General features: G+C 42.9%; 1 protein-coding gene across 1 annotated transcript in view; it reads left to right on the top strand.

Moving 5' to 3' along the window:
• Positions 1–445: 445 nt before the first annotated feature.
• Positions 446–16,320, top strand: part of MINDY4B (MINDY family member 4B) — a 29,850-nt gene continuing 13,975 nt past the window's right edge. Inside the window, 10 exon segments of the mRNA XM_084845698.1 lie at positions 446–529; positions 531–559; positions 2,669–2,741; positions 3,467–3,640; positions 6,777–6,896; positions 7,993–8,099; positions 8,781–8,808; positions 8,811–8,948; positions 14,855–14,920; positions 15,551–15,621. Coding sequence (XP_084701824.1) covers positions 446–529; positions 531–559; positions 2,669–2,741; positions 3,467–3,640; positions 6,777–6,896; positions 7,993–8,099; positions 8,781–8,808; positions 8,811–8,948; positions 14,855–14,920; positions 15,551–15,621 — 890 coding nt within the window.

Genomic DNA, 16,320 nt, shown 5'->3' with positions numbered 1-16,320 from the left:
AAGATCTTGGTCTCATTCTGTTCGAGGCATTCTGCTATCAACTTCAACAAGCATTGTGTGAAAGCAATTCGCCACTCTTTTTGCACTGTATCGAGGCCCATGCCATCAATTATTTAAAAATTCCAGTTTCCCTGAAATAGATATGTCATTGCAGCCTGTTTATATAAATCTGTGCCTTAAATTAAACATTTATGCGATATATACAATGGACAGAAAAACACAGGGCTATGTCCAACTCTAATGAAAGTTTAATAGCAAGTTGACAGTACTGAGTTTACAGTAAGTGCAGGAGTGGAGACAGAAAAGGGACTGAGTACTTCCTGCTATTTAAACCAAAGTCCAGAACACTTCAAAGAGGCACTTGTGTAAAAAGAGGACAAGCTGCTTTTATGTGCCAGAGAGCTGATTTTTAATGTTTACGTCACATAGTTTTGTACAGCAAACGATGGACAAGCATGCATCCAGTGATGCACGCAGCTTGGAGACAATGGAGCTAGAAGAGATACCCAGCAAAATATCAGATCTAGACAAAGTGGAGAAAGATTTTTAGTTTCCATGGGTAAGGCCTTTTTTCTGCTTGATTCTTGTTTGTTCCAATAATTAGATCACATTTAAGGCTGCACCCTTATGGAAGGATCTGCCACGGAATTTAGTGGAACTTAATTCTGAGTAAATATGCATAGGTTTGGGAAGCTCATGTTATGCTTCCATGGCTAGATTAGGAGGTGATGTGGCTTGATATGGCACTAGTCATTGTGTTCCAGCTGTTTCTGTGCTGGATTTCTGCTTTCAGCTGCTTCAGCTGTGTTTGTTCCTTCTCCTTTTCAGGGTAGGAATCAGTCATGCAACCCATCAGGTGACTTTACCCCCATTTTTTCCAATGATATGATCTTGCCACGAGCAATTGCTTTTGAAAGACTGCTTGTGTATGAAAGTAATACAGCTGATGACAGCATTCACTTGTGAAACCAATTAAGCAAACTGGAAAAACAGGCTTTTTTTGCAGATGTTTTCATACACAGCTTTCCCCCTTCAATTTAACAACTTTTAAATGTATTTTAGATACATTTTCATAATGTATTTATTTATTTTAAAGTATTCAAATGCCTCCCTTCATTATCAAATCATGGGGCAATGTACAAAATGCATTAAAACAACAATTAAAATAAAATACAAAGAGAAAAACAACAAAAGAGAAAAGCTACCAAGCCAGGTATTAAAATCAACAAATGACTAAGTATACAGATAAGTTTTCAACAGGCCTCTAGATTCATTAGATTTCCTGTGAAATTGAATACCTGTTGTTGTTGTTGTTGTTATTTTTCAAAATCAAGTGTTTCTTAATAATTTTTCAACTCCATATTCAAATTTAAAATAAAGAAATTTAGGGTGCAATCTTATGGGTTGCACCCTGGGCACTCGTAAGCCCCCAAACTCGGAGGCTTACGCGTATCCTATGCAGAGAGGGAGGCGCCTTGCACCTCCCGTGCTGCATTTTAGCTAGAAAGGCAAATTCACCTGTCTAGCAGAGGCTTTGGGGAAGGGGAGGGAAGGAGGCTGGGGTGGTGATATGAAAAAGCATAAGCCAGCCGCCCTGGTCTCCTCCCCGCCCCCAGGAATGCCTCCTCCCCCCCCCCGCCCCCTGTGTCTTCGCTCTGTTTACCAAGTGCAGAGAGGCAGCCGGCGCAGTTCTCTCTGCACTAGCTACAAGGGGGAGGGGGTGGGGAGTGTGGTTTTCTGGCCTCGAGCTCAGAGCCCTGTCTAAGAGTGCAGAGCCAGGAAACTGAAAGATCCTGTTTTGTCTGGGGGACATAGGACTGCCCCTGAGATATTTATCTGGGTGCATGCCAAGCCTTGCCAGTATGAACCAGGGTTTCTACATTCTTTTTCCTTGGCAAGAATGCTGCAGCAGAGCCCTCTTCTGAGGTTTCCCAACGTTATTTAGCCAGCATTACAGTGGGGAATTGCTTTCAGATAGGGGAGAGGGCTCAGACTTCCTGTTACACACTGACCTGGTTCACTCAACATAATAAGCCAGAGTACAGGTTGAGTATGGGTTGACTGTGGGTTGTTGTGAACCATGGTTATTGTTGAATCATGGGTTGTTGTGTTGTGTGAACCCAGCTGTGCTAACAAATCATGGTTTGTTACCCATGAACATGGTTCATGGTTCACAAACCACAGTTTGTTAGTGTGGCTGGGTTCACATAACACAACAACCCATGGTTCAGAAACAATCCACAGTTCAATGACAACCCACACTCAACCCATACTCTGGCTTGTCATGCTGTGTGAATCCAGCCACTGTCTTTCAGTGTAGAATTGCCAACTGACCATTAAAAAATGCCTGCTCTGTGCTTGTGCCCTTAATAGATGCTTTATTTGCTGTAATGAGAAAGTGATAAATAATATCAGCTGCTGATGTCTACAGATCAAGTGTTATTAAAAGCACAGGAGCAGAGATGTTGGCAACCCTACCTCTGATTTTTTAAAAATTATATGTTTATACTCTTCTTCCTCTTATGCTCAAGAGAGTTTATGCCATAAAAAGCATACAAACAGTCTATTTAAACTCTCACACACTATTAACAATGAGAGATAGTTCCAATCCTGACTCCATGCCATTTAGTTTCTAAAAAAGGATAGCTCCTGTTCTTTGGTCATCCAGGACATCGAGCCAAGGTTTTTCAGGTGTCACCTGTCACTTGGTGACTTTCCTTGTGATGACTTTCGTTCTACTGGTAAGCTATGGATAGCAGACCAAAGCTGCAGCTGGTCGAAAGATGGGTAGATGCCAAGCTGAGTTACATAGAAACATTGCAAGAGGAAGTAAAGAAGAGTCAACTAGTAAGTAAGAAAAGTATTTGCCTTTTTTGCCACAGCAAAGAAACCTGCCCCTTTTTGCTGGGGACGTGAGCTGTCGCTCTTGCTGTTGGTGTTGCTGTTTCTGCAAATCAGTTATGTTAGGTACCACAGTGTAACACAGGAATGTTAAAGGAACAATTTATTTGGTTCTGAATTAATTTTGACACCTTAGTCTTTGACCCCTAACCACACTTACCTGGAAGTAAGTCTCACCGGTGTCAGTAAAATTTACTTTTAACAGGAAGATAGCAGCTCTAGTACAACAGGTATCAAATTATTATTTAGTTAACTGTACTCTCTGTGAACTGTACTGGCACTCTTTGCCTTTAAACATTTTGTACTATTTTAAGAGGGCATATTAAGTGCTGGGGGGGGAGTTTGATTTCCGACACACTGTTCTGAAACAACAATAAAGCCCTTTTATCTCCTTGCAGATTAAAAAACAAACAAACATGCCGTTGGATAAGCTTTTGCTATAGCTCTCCCTTGTTTAAGGAGACCATTTTCTATAAAAATAAGTCAGATAACATGACAGGAACAAGATTAGCAATATGCCATACTGCTTGGGTTTTTTTATTCTTTATTTATATTTTTTACATAGAAGTGCCAAGACCACAGATCAGATGATGATAAAGAGGATGCAGCTAGAGCATCTCAAACTACGAATCCACTAAAACAGAGCCAGTTTCCATCCAATATTGTTTATTCCATTCCCAAAGCTCTCATAGTCTCATCAAACCTAGGAGGGAAGCCCATCTCACTGGAAATGGCTGTGGTAAGCAGACCTTGTCAATTAAGTATGAGCTGAAACTTAATCTTGCCAGAATTAAAGAGACACAGAAACTTTATCCTAGGAGCACTGCTGGAATCAAGGTTGCAGTTTGCTGCTGTTAGAAATAATTAAAAAGGAATAAAATGAGAATGGCTGTTTGGAATGCTTCTCAAGGATGATGCTGGTCCCTGAATGCACAAAACCGATGCTACCTTAGATATAGGGTAATATGGATATTATGTGATGTTTTAACTTCCTTATTCCTATTCTTGTAGCGTTGGGGAAAAAGTGCAGAGAAGGATAACCAAAATGATCAAGGGGCTGAAGCAACTCCCCTATGAGGAAAGCTTACAACATCTGGGATTGTTTAGCCTAGAAAAAAAAATGAGAAAGGGGAGATATAGTTGTTGTTGTTGTTGTTCAGTCGTTAAGTCATGTCCGACTCTTCATCACCCCATGGACCATAGCACGCCAGGCCTTCCTGTCCTCCACTTTCTCCTGGAGTGTGCTCAAGTTCATATTCATTGCATTGGTGATGCTATCTAGCCACCTCGTCCTCTGCTGTCCCCTTCTCCTTTTGCCTTCAATCTTTCCCAGCACCAGGGTCTTCTCCAGTGACTTTTCTCTTCGCATTGGGTGGCCAAAATATTTGAGCTTCAGCTTCAGTATCTGTCCTTCCAATGAGCACTCAGGGTTGATTTCCTTTAGGATTGACTGATTTGACCTCCTTGCAGTCCAGGGGACTCGTAAGAGTCTTCTCCAGCACCACAGTTCAAAAGCATCAATTCTTCGGCACTAAGCCTTCCTTATAGTCCAGCTCTCACAGCCATACGTTGCTACTGGGAAAACCATAGCTTTGATTAGACGAACCTTTGTCGGCAAGGTGATGTCTCTGCTTCTTACTATGCTGTCTAGGTTTGCCATAGCTTTCCTCCCAAGGAGCAAGCGTCTTTTAATTTCATGGCTACAGTCACCGTCTGTGGTGATCTTGGAGCCCAAGAAAATGAAATCTATCACTGCTTCCATTTCTTCCCCTTCTATTTGCCAGGAGGTGATGGGGCCAGATGCCATGATCTTAGTTTTTTTAATGTTGAGTTTCAAACCAGCTTTTGCACTCTCCACTTTCACCCTCAACAAGAGGCTCTTGAGATCCTCTTCGCTTTCTGCCATTAGGGTGGTATCATCTGCGTATCGGAGGTTGTTGATAATTCTCCCGGCAATCTTAATTCCGACCTGTGATTCATCCAACCCGGCGTTTCTCATGATGTACTCTGCATATAAGTTAAATAAGCAGGGCGACAATATGCAGCCTTGTCGTACTCCTTTCCCAATTTTGAACCAATCGGTTGTTCCATGTCCGGTTCTTACTGTTGCTTCTTGACCGTTGTAAGGTTTCTCAGGAGACAGGTAAGGTGGTCTGGTACTCTGAATGAAGCAGAAATAGACGTTTTTCTGGAATTCTCTTGCTTTCTCCATGATGCAGCGAATGTTGGCGATTTGATCTCTAGTTCCTCTGCCTCTTCGAAACCCAGCTTGTACTTCTGGTAGTTCTCGGTTCACATACTGCTGAAGCCTAGCTTGTAGGATTTTGAGCATAACCTTGCTGGCATGTGAAATGAGCACAATTGTATGGTAGTTTGAACACTCTTTGGCATTGCCCTTCTTTGGAATTGGAATGTAAACTGACCTTTTCCAATCTTGTGGCCACTGTTGAGTGTTCCAAATTTGTTGGCATATTGAGTGCAGCACTTTAACAGCATCATCTTTGAGGATTTTAAATAGCTCAGCTGGAATACGGTCATCTCTGCTAGCTTTGTTGTTGGGAATGCTTCCTAAGGCCCACTTGACTTCACTCTCGAGGATGTCCGCACTATCATGGCTATCAGGGACATTCAGGTCTTTCCTGTATAGTTCTTCTGTGTATTCTTTCCACCTCTTCTTAATCTCATCTGCTTCTGTTAGGTCCCTGCCTTCTTTGTCTTTTATCATGCCGGTCTTTGCACAAAACGTTCCCTTGATATCTCTGATTTTCTTGAAAAGATCTCTAGTCTTTCCCCTTCTGTTGTTTTCCTCGATTTCTTTGCATTGTTCATTTAAGAAGGCCTTCTTGTCTCTCCTTGCTATTCTCTGGAACTCTGCATTCAGTTGGATATATCTTCCCCTTTCTCCCTTGCTTTTCGCTTCCCTTCTTCCTCAGCTACTTGTAAAGCCTCATCAGACAGCCACTTTGCTTTCTTGCATTTCTTTTTCTTTGGGATGGATTGAGTTGCTGCCTCCTGAACAATGTTACGGACCTCCATCCATAGTTCCTCAGGCACTCTGAGGAAGTGTGTTAAGTCTAATCCCTTAAATCTATTCCTCACCTTCACTGTATATTCATAAGGGATATGATTTAGGTCATACCTGAATGGTTTAGTGGTTTTCCCTATGTTCTTCAATTTAAGCCGGAATTTTGCAATAAGGAGCTCATGATCTGAGCCACAGTCAGCTCCAGGTCTTGTTTTTACTGACTGTATAGAATTTCTCCATCTTTGGCTGCAAAGTATATAATCAATCTGATTTCGATATTGACCATCTGGTGATGTCCATGTGTAGAGTCGCCTCTTGTGCTGTTGGAAAAGAGTGTTTGCTATGATCAGCGTGTTCTCTTGGCAAAACTCTATTAGCCTTTGTCTTGCTTCATTTTGTACACCAAGGCCATGCTTGCCTGTTATCCCAGTGATTTCTTGATTTCCTGCTTTAGCATTCCAATCCCCTATGATGAAGAGGACATCTTTTTTTGGTGTTAGTTCTAGAAGGTGTTGTAGCTCTTCATAGAACCGATCAACCTCAGCTTCTTCGGCCTCAGTGATTGGGTCATAGACTTGAATTACTGTGATGTTGAATGGTTTGCCTTGGATTCGTACTGTGATCATTCTATCGTTTTTGAGATTGTACCCCAGTACTACTTTTCCCACCTGGCCTGACTCACTGTAGATTGAGTCGGGTGCCCCGGTGGGAACAGAAATGAAGTCCAGGGGTCCGAGCCTAGGAAAACCTGTTGAACTCCACCCCCCCAAATAGATTTCTCCAACATCCTTAATGTAACATGATGTTTTTGAAAAATTAACAATATCAATTTTGTTCCTCCTTTCTTAAGGGACTACGAAGGATGTTATTTGGAAGCACATTCCACATCTTCAGCTATGAATGAAAAAGATCATATTTCAAATTCCATGAGCCATATACTGACTTGGCCTATGCCCTGGAGACAGATAAAGTAAGATCTGTCAGCCATTTTTAGATAGATAAGTAAGCTGTCTGGCTCAGGCTAATCCCAGCTCAGCTGAATGGTCCAGACCAAATTCTCTATCTATCCAGCTCAGTTCTCGCTACATAAAAGGGGAATCAGTGTCCCCTACTTCATAGAATTGTGATTGTGAAGCACTTTTTTCTTTAAAGGAGTTACATCTTAGAGGTGGTTACTGACCACATCTAGAATGTTGATGCAGAAGGAACGCATTGCCATGTCAATCACCCCCCTTGTGTACAGTAGCTTGTGGCCAGCTATATGCCCTCAAGGTTGTCATAACTAGCTAGAGGGCCCTCTTCCAGTCCTTCTGTGCAGTGATGCCACTGCGGCCACCATCGCTGACTAGTATTTGTACTCAGAGTAAATATCCTATATAATCCTGACAACATTAATCTTGCAGGCTCAGAGCACATTCATTTAAGCCAGGAGTGAACAATCTGTGACTCACACATGGTCTGCAGTACCTCTGGCAGTTTCCAACCAAGCCTCCACTGCACAGGCAGGGAGGGACCATCACCCACCACACCCAAGTAGGGAGAGAAGAATGCTCTGAACGCAGGAGTCTGGCCAGATCCGTGCTTTTAAAAGACTTTCCTGCCTGAACAGGGAGAGAAGACTACTTTAAAAGGGCACATTGGGCCAGATCCAGTGGAAGCTGGAGGCTCTGATGTCAGTGGGTGTCTTGGAAGCTCCTTTAGAGTTCCGACAGGCTCTGACCAAAACCCAGAGTGGATTCTCCACCCCACTGATATCAGAGCCACCAGCCTCCACTGGCCAGGCTTCCAAAAGGGGTGTGTGTGTATGTGTGCGCATGCATGCGCACGCACGCACACACATGCACCTCTGGCCCTGTCCACGGCAAGCATACAGCTCCTGAAAAATTCCCTTCAAGGGAAAAAAAGGGTGCCCACTCCTGATTTAAGCAGAACTTGGGGTGGTTTCAGATGTGTGCTTACCAAAGTCCATGGTCTTTTGTGTTTGTTGGGAGGGATCCCCACCACACTTAATTTGCACTGCAGCATAAGGAAATGTACAGCCTAATTCACATGGAGCAGTTCAGCAGTGCTTTCTTTCAGGAGGAGCAGTAGCAGTTCAGATGGCTGTTCAGGTGAACATCATTAAATACTTATTGTTTGTACGAAACAAAGAGGAAAATATTAATCTTCAAAGGTAAGGAAATGCATTTGGGGTAGGGGAAAATATTGACTTATGCCCTATGTGTTTTGGGTTCCAGAATGTGGGTTCCAAGTCCACATACCATATGTGGCTCAATATAGCTATATAGTATGAAGGACACAATCACAACATCTCTATGTCACAGCATCCACACATCACACTTAACCATGGCTTAGGGCAAAGCACACAAGCTTCAATGAGCCTGAGCAAACATCAAGCTCACACTCTCCTTTATTCCCCTCTCTGCCTCTCATGAGACTGATGGGGAATTCAGAAGCTTTTGCTTCCACTTTTAGTTAGGAATGCTAACTAGGTTTAGTTTCAGCAAGCCAGGTTCAGGAACCATCGTTTGAAGTTGGCTCGTTTGAAACGCACTATAATTAGTGTTAACCACAGATTGTCACTCCAGGCAACACAACAAACTTCAGTTAACCAAAATCAAAAGCTTCTGAACTCCTTTTCCCAGCTATGTGGGAGGAGGGGGGAGAGGGAGCATCTTAGTCCAAAGCTCAGTCAGGCTTGTATCAGTTCATACACGTCACGTTAAACCATGGTTTAGCATGTCGTGCAAATGTTGCCAGTGCCTTCTGAGGATGTAAACTGAGGAGCTATTGCATCGTCTATTGATTTGCCAGTGTGGCTCCCATCGTGGTCTCTTTCTATCTGGCTTTGCAGTTTATGTGAAATAAGCCAGAAAGAGCAAAAAAAAAGGCTCTTGCAGCAGCAATGGCAGGGATTCTGTGGACAGCAGGAGAAGGTCAGAAAGCGACTGTCTGTCTTGTCACCAATGATACACATTTTACTCCAAGTATAGACTACAAAGTGGATCACTTTACTGAAAGAGTGAGTAAGGGAAGCTATCTTTTTAAATATATATTTGGAAAGGGGATGGGGAAATGTCTGGCTTGATTCTAAAAGCCAACACACAGAACAATCTTAGAAATTGTTCATCTATGACTGTATGTTGTGCCACAAACAATGAACGCTTAGAAATCCTATTCACAGCCAGATCACTGCTGGAGATCTGGTCACTTCTTCTATATTTGCTACATTTCTATGCAGCCGAATAAGCGAAGCTCTCTGGGTGGTTGACCAAAAACCCTGTGTGAATAGAAGTACTATAATTCATTCTTTTATTAAACTTGAGAAAAGAAGCAAAGAACTCCAAACACAGAGTAAAGACGTTAAATTTAGTTCAGGTTTTTAAAGCTATCCTGCATGTATTGTTAAGTATTGTAGGGCCTGTCCAGACCTTTTAGTGAAAGTATATCAATATTATATGCACTTAGATACCGCTTATCATATCTAAAAATATCTTGAAGAATTTGCCAAATGAGACATTACAATACAACATCATAATAAATATAAATACTCTTTAGTGAAAACATTTAACACCAAAAACTCAAAACACAACGACTAATAAATTAACTGGATAGCACAATCAATCCAGGAAGGCCTGGATAAAGACAGGGGCCTTTAACAGGTGCCTAAAACACATCAACTTGAGCACACTTCGGGAGAGAGCAGAGGACAGGAAGGCCTGGCGTGCTGTGGTCCATGGGGTCATGAAGAGTCGTACACGACTTAACGACTGAACAACAACAAAACACATCACAGTTGGCACCTCCTAAATGCCAGTGGGGAGGGTATTCCATATAGTAGGTGCCACCACGGAAGAATGCCCACTTCTGGGTTGCCACTATATGGCAATTTGCCTTCTAGTCATGGTGGCTATATGCCACCTCCAGTATCAGAGGCAGGATGCCTATGTACACCAGCTGCTGGAGACCATGGACGGGGGGGGGGGGGAGGGGAGGGTGCTGTTGCACTCACGTCCTGCTCATGAGTTTCCCATGGGCAGCTGGTTGGCCACTGCATGAACAGAATGCTGGACTAGATGGACCCTTGGTCTGGTCCAGCATAAGACTCTTCTTATGGTCTTATACACGCAGTTCAGCCTGGCTAAGGTGTTCCATTCTGAGCACAGTAAAGTGGGCTGGGCAGGTTTGTTCAGTCTACTTTGTTTTTTACTAGAACCCCAGATCAACCAGAGCCAGGTGTGAAAGCCATACACTTAAAATGAAAGAGGAGAGTGTTTTCGAGCCTAGGACAGGGGTGTTGCAAAAAGACCCCTAAAAGACCAGCCTGTAACACAGAAAATTCCATAAACTGTGCATTGTTGTTGTTGTTGTTGTTCAGTCGTTCAGTCGTGTCCAACTCTTCGTGACCCCATGGACCATAGCACGCCAGGCCTTCCTGTCCTGCGCTCTCTCCCAGAGCGTGCTCAAGTTCATATTCATTGCATCCGTGATGCTATCTAGCCATCTCATCCTCTGCCGTCCCCTTCTCCTTTGGCCTTCAGTCTTTCCCAGCATCAGGGTCTTTTCCAGGGAGTTTTCTCTTCGCATTAGGTGGCCAAAATATTGGAGCTTCAGCTTCATTATCTGTCCTTCCAATGAGCACTCAGGGTTGATTTCCTTTAGGATGGACTGATTTGACCTCCTTGCAGTCCAGGGGACTCGTAAGAGTCTTCTCCAGCACCACAGTTCGAAAGCATCAATTCTTCGGCGCTCAGCCTTCCTTATAGTCCAGCTCTCACAGCCATACATTACTACTGGGAAAACCATAGCTTTGATTAGACGGACCTTTGTCGGCAAGGTGATGTCTCTGCTTCTTACTATGCTGTCTAGGTTGGCCATAGCTTTCCTCCCAAGGAGCAAGCGTCTTTTAATTTCATGGCTACAGTCACCGTCTGCGGTGATCTTGGAGCCCAAGAAAGTAAAATCTGTCACTGCTTCCATTTCTTCCCCTTCTATATGCCAGGAAGTGATGGGGCCAGATGCCATGATCTTAGTTTTTTTAATGTTGAGTTTCAAACCAGCTTTTGCACTCTCCTCTTTCACCCTCAACAAGAGGCTCTTGAGATCCTCTTCGCTTTCTGCCATTAGGGTGGTATCGTCTGCATATCGGAGGTTGTTGATAATTCTCCCAGCAATCTTAATTCCGACCTCTGATTCATCCAACCCAGCATTTCTCATGATGTACTCTGCATATAAGTTAAATAAGCAGGGTGACAATATGCAGCCTTGTCGTACTCCTTTCCCAATTTTGAACCAATCGGTTGTTCCATGTCTGGTTCTTACTGTTGCTTCTTGACCCTCGTACAGGTTTCTCAGGAGACAGGTAAGGTGGTCTGGTACTCCCATCACTTTAAGAATTTGCCACAGTTTGTTGTGATCCACACAATCAAAGGCTTTAGCGTAGTCAATGAAGCAGAAATAGACGTTTTTCTGGAATTCTCTTGCTTTCTCCATGATGCAGCGAATGTTGGCGATTTGATCTCTAGTTCCTCTGCCTCTTCTAAACCCAGCTTGTACTTCCGGTAGTTCTCGGTTCGCATACTGTTGAAGCCTAGCTTGTAGGATTTTGAGCATCACCTTGCTGGCATGTGAAATGAGCGCAATGGTGCGGTAGTTTGAACACTCTTTGGCGTTGCCCTTCTTTGGAATTGGAATGTAAAATGACCTTTTCCAGTCTTGTGGCCACTGTTGAGTGTTCCAGATTTGTTGGCATATTGAATGCAGCACTTTAACAGCATCATCTTTTAGGATTTTAAATAGCTCGGCTGGAATACTGTCATCTCCGCTTGCTTTGTTGTTACTAATGCTTCCTAAGGCCCACTTGACTTCACTCTCGAGGATGTCCGGCTCAAGTTCAGTGACCGCACTATCATGGCTATCAGGGACATTCAGATCTTTCCTGTATAGTTCTTCTGTGTATTCTTGCCACCTCTTCTTAATCTCATCTGCTTCTGTTAGGTCTCTGCCTTCTTTGTCCTTTATCATGCCCGTCTTTGCACAAAACGTTCCCTTGAGATCTCCAATTTTCTTGAAGAGATCTCTAGTCTTTCCCCTTCTGTTGTTTTCCTCGATTTCTTTGCATTGTTCATTTAAGAAGGCCTTCTTGTCTCTCCTTGCTATTCTCTGGAACTCTGCATTCAGTTGGGTATGTCTTCCCCTTTCTCCCTTGCTTTTCGCTTCCCTTCTTTCCTCAGCTACTTGTAAAGCCTCATCAGACAGCCACTTGGCTTTCTTGCATTTCTTTTTCTTTGGGATGGATTGAGTTGCTGCCTCCTGAACAATGTTACGGACCTCCGTCCATAGTTCCTCAGGCACTCTGTCTATCAGGTCTAATCCCTTATATCTATTCCTCACCTCCACTGTATATTCATCAGGGATATGATTTAGGTCATACCTGAACGGTTTAGTGGTTTTCCCGACGTTCTTCAATTTAAGCCGAAATTTTGCAAGAAGCAGCTCATGATCTGAGCCACAGTCAGCTCCAGGTCTTGTTTTGACTGACTGTATGGAGCTTCTCCATCTTTGGCTGCAAAGGACATAATCAATCTGATTTCGATATTGACCATCTGGTGACGTCCATGTGTAGAGTCGCCTCTTGTGCTGTTGGAAAAGAGTGTTTGCTATGATCAGCGTGTTCTCTTGGCAAAACTCTATTAGCCTTTGTCCTGCTTCATTTTGTACACCAAGGCCATGCCTGCCTGTTATCCCGGTGATTTCTTGACTTCCTACTTTAGCATTCCAATCCCCTATGATGAAGAGGACATCTTTTTTTGGTGTTAGTTCTAGAAGGTGTTGTAGGTCTTCATAGAACCGATCAACCTCAGCTTCTTCGGCCTCAGTGGTTGGGGCATAGACTTGAATTACTGTGATATTGAATGGTTTGCCTTGGATTCGTACTGAGATCATTCTATCATTTTTAAGATTGTACCCCAGTACTGCTTTTCCCACCCTTTTGTTGACTATGAGTGCTACTCCATTTCTTCTAAGGGATTCTTGCCCACAATAGTAGATATGATGGTCACCTGAATTAAATTCGCCCATGCCTGTCCATTTGAGTTCGCTGATTCCCAAGATGTCGATGTTCAATCTTGCCATCTCATGTTTGACCACCTCCAGCTTAGCTTGATTCATTGATCTGACATTCCAGGTTCCTAAACAATATTGTTCTTTACAGCATCGGATTTTCTTTTCACCACCAGACACATCCACAGCTGAGTGTCCTTTCGGGTTTGGCCCAGCCACTTCACTCTTTCTGGAGCTACTTGGAAATACCCTCTGCTCTTCCCCAGTAGCATATTGGACACCTTCCGACCTGAGGGGCTCATCTTCCGGCGTCATATCTTTTAGCCTTGTGATACGTTCCATGGGGTTTTCTTGGCAAGAATACTGGAGTGGGTTGCCATTTCCTTCTCCAGTGGACCACATTTTGTCAGAACTCTCTGCCATGACCTGTCCGTCTTGGGTGGCCCTGCACGGCATAGCTTATGGCTTCACTGAGTTACGCAAGCCCCTTCGCCACAACAAGGCAGTGATCCATGAAGGGGAAACTGTGCATATCCTCCTGTAAATCCTTCCATCCTCAGCAATTAAGCTTTACAAAAACTCCATTGGTTCAAATGGGTTTTTTCTAAGTTTAATTGCTACGCCAGGGGGTGAGGGGTGCTGAACACTATCCCCAAAATAGAATCAGCACCTTGGGCAGATCGTTTAGAGGTCTGGCTGGTTCTGACTGAAACCCGGAATGGAATCACAGCCTCACTGATCGGGGCCACCAGCCTCCACTGGTTAAACCTTCCTTCCACTGCAATCCCCCTTGAAAATCACCCCTTGCGTGGCAATTAAGCTGGCAGGAAAAAGCTTCCATTGACACCAATGGACACTCAGGTGTTTGGGGAATAGATCTGTATTCCTGGGGAATAGATTCAGGGCTGGGGTCTGATGGGCCCAGGCCTAGCAACACCCCTGGCCTAGGGATTGATGTTTTGGACCCAAACTGAACTGAGTTTCACCTCCTTTCACACTAAAGTCCACTCCTAGTTACCCCAAGCTTTCTGCATTTCAGCAGCCTAATTTAGGTGTGGGGGGAATAATTTTGTTGGTGGTGTTAAACAACCGGGAGGCAGAAAGCCTTACTGATCTACCGCAAATCACCGAGGGAGCTATCAGCACATCCCATTCTACCCTCTGCCCATCGTGCAGTAAGGGAGTTGGTGAGGGCAGAGCCTGGATTGCCATGGGAAAGTGGAGCCCAGGGACTGGGAAACCTTCATAAAACCCATTAAAATATGTTCAGAGCGAAATAAAAATTAGAATGAACTGTATTTGCATGTAATAAGGCTGGATGAGTTCATTACTCTCGGGAATACTGCAACTTCATCTGCAAGTTACTGGAAGGGGGCAGTGCTGCAGTTAGTTAGTTCATGGGAATTTTGACCACAGCTAGCCCTAGGATCTCTATGGTCTCTAATGTGGTTTCCTGTGATTTCTTCCTTTTGCTCCTACCCTCCCCCGACTTCCACCTTTGCTGCGAGCACATGTGTTTGCTCTCTTGCTTCTGCCAGTGTAGTGGAACACAAAATGGACTGAACAAACTCTTTTGAAACTCTACACTGTACCTGCATTGTATATGCAAGAATATTTTGGGGTAAAACTGTTATTCTTCCTTTTGCTGAAGAAGGGTGTGGTCTCCTTTATTGTTCTAAGATAGCCTGTGTGCATGTGGGACTGGTAAATGCTCATTCTGTTTTGCCTTTTGCTTTTTTTCTTTGCTAATTTTGTTTCTAACAGAAAGCATCATTACTAAATAATCCCATCAATTACTACAGCACATGACTAGTTTTTCCAATATTTTATTCTTATATTCATAATATTCTTAATGTTAATTTGCAGGTTCAGCTGTTTGACTTTTTCGAGAAAGAAACAGCTCAGCAGTTTCTCTATGATCACATACACTGTGTAAGTAGAGGATATGTAGTGTCTTTACAAATTTGTATTTTTTGGCAGGTTTTATGCTGCTTTTAACTGTACTTAAAGGTGGAACTTTAATGGGTGTATTAAAGTTCATTAAATTAAAAAATTAAATTAAATTATTAAAGTTCATTAAAGTTTAATGGATGGATGGATGATATTCTGGAGGTGACAGACTCGACCTTGGGGGAGCTGGGGGTGGCGACAGCCGACAGGAAGCTCTGGTGTGGGCTGGTCCATGAAGTCACGAAGAGTCGGAAGCGACTGACTGAATAAACAACAACAAAGGTGGAACTATGCTTATGCATGTTTACTTGTGACTAACAGTGTGTTCAGTGGGGTTTATCCTCCAGTATGAGTGCATAGGATTGCAGCATTACTTTTACTGAGCTGTGCTATAAAATTGTTGTCTTTTGTACTGATCCAGCTTTTGGCTAATAAACTTCTCATGCATTTTGGCTGATAAATGTCACATTTACGTAGCAAAATTCTTTTTCTCCAGCTACAATCATACAGATAGGTGACATGTGAACATGTATATCAACAGAAACCTGAATAACACTCATCATTCTTTCCTTTTATTTATTTATATATTTTATTTATTACATTTTAAATTAGCTGAACTGTGAAGGAAGCCATGGGGTGATCTTATTTGTATATAGTTTACTTTTCTCAAGGACATTTGAAAGGTAAGAAAATGTTTTTCCCCCTTTATTAATACTTAGATTTAATTTAAGCAAAGATTTACAAAGCAGTCTGTGTGTCATAAAATTTAATCTTTTTTTTAAAAAAAAATCTTACTAGAGAAGAAACTTTTAGAAGAAGAATCAGGCCATACACTGAAGGAAAATCATAAGGAAAAAACATAGAATGGTGCAAATTTTAAATTGACATTTGCAATGTTTCCTTATTTCCAGAGAGGATATTAGTAGTAAATATGAGTGTGTCAGAATGGGAGGAAGTCCAATTGTACACAGAGCCATATGCATTATCATTTTGGTAGTATTTGGGTTCATTTACCATAGGTATGCAAGATATTTTGGTTGCCAAAAGTATATAAGACCAAACTACATGTTAAATGTGTAGCTTAACGTAATGTATATTCTTTCTGTTTACTGTAAAGAGCAAGCCACCATGTAAGGAGGGGTACATCGGAACCACAGGATGCCAGGAGGCAGGGTTAATCTTTCTTCCTGCACTGTGAGTCCAAGCTGCTAGTTGGTACAGGAGGAAAGCTCCTATTGATGCCAATGGCAGCTTGCCTCCCATGTCAAATAGAACCTTCAAGGGTTCCAGACAAGGCAATAAAAGCCTCATCTGGAAGCACCCATTACCCCTTGAACCGTTTCTCCTGCCCCAGCAAGGAGAAACAGTTCACATTCAAAACA

This window comes from Heloderma suspectum, chromosome 3, assembly GCF_057233095.1.
Source record: "Heloderma suspectum isolate Gila_16-S chromosome 3, 16-S_ref, whole genome shotgun sequence".
Classification (NCBI taxonomy): domain Eukaryota; kingdom Metazoa; phylum Chordata; class Lepidosauria; order Squamata; family Helodermatidae; genus Heloderma; species Heloderma suspectum.
The sequence above is the reverse complement of the archived record's forward strand: the minus strand, read 5'-3'. Positions and strand labels throughout refer to the sequence as shown.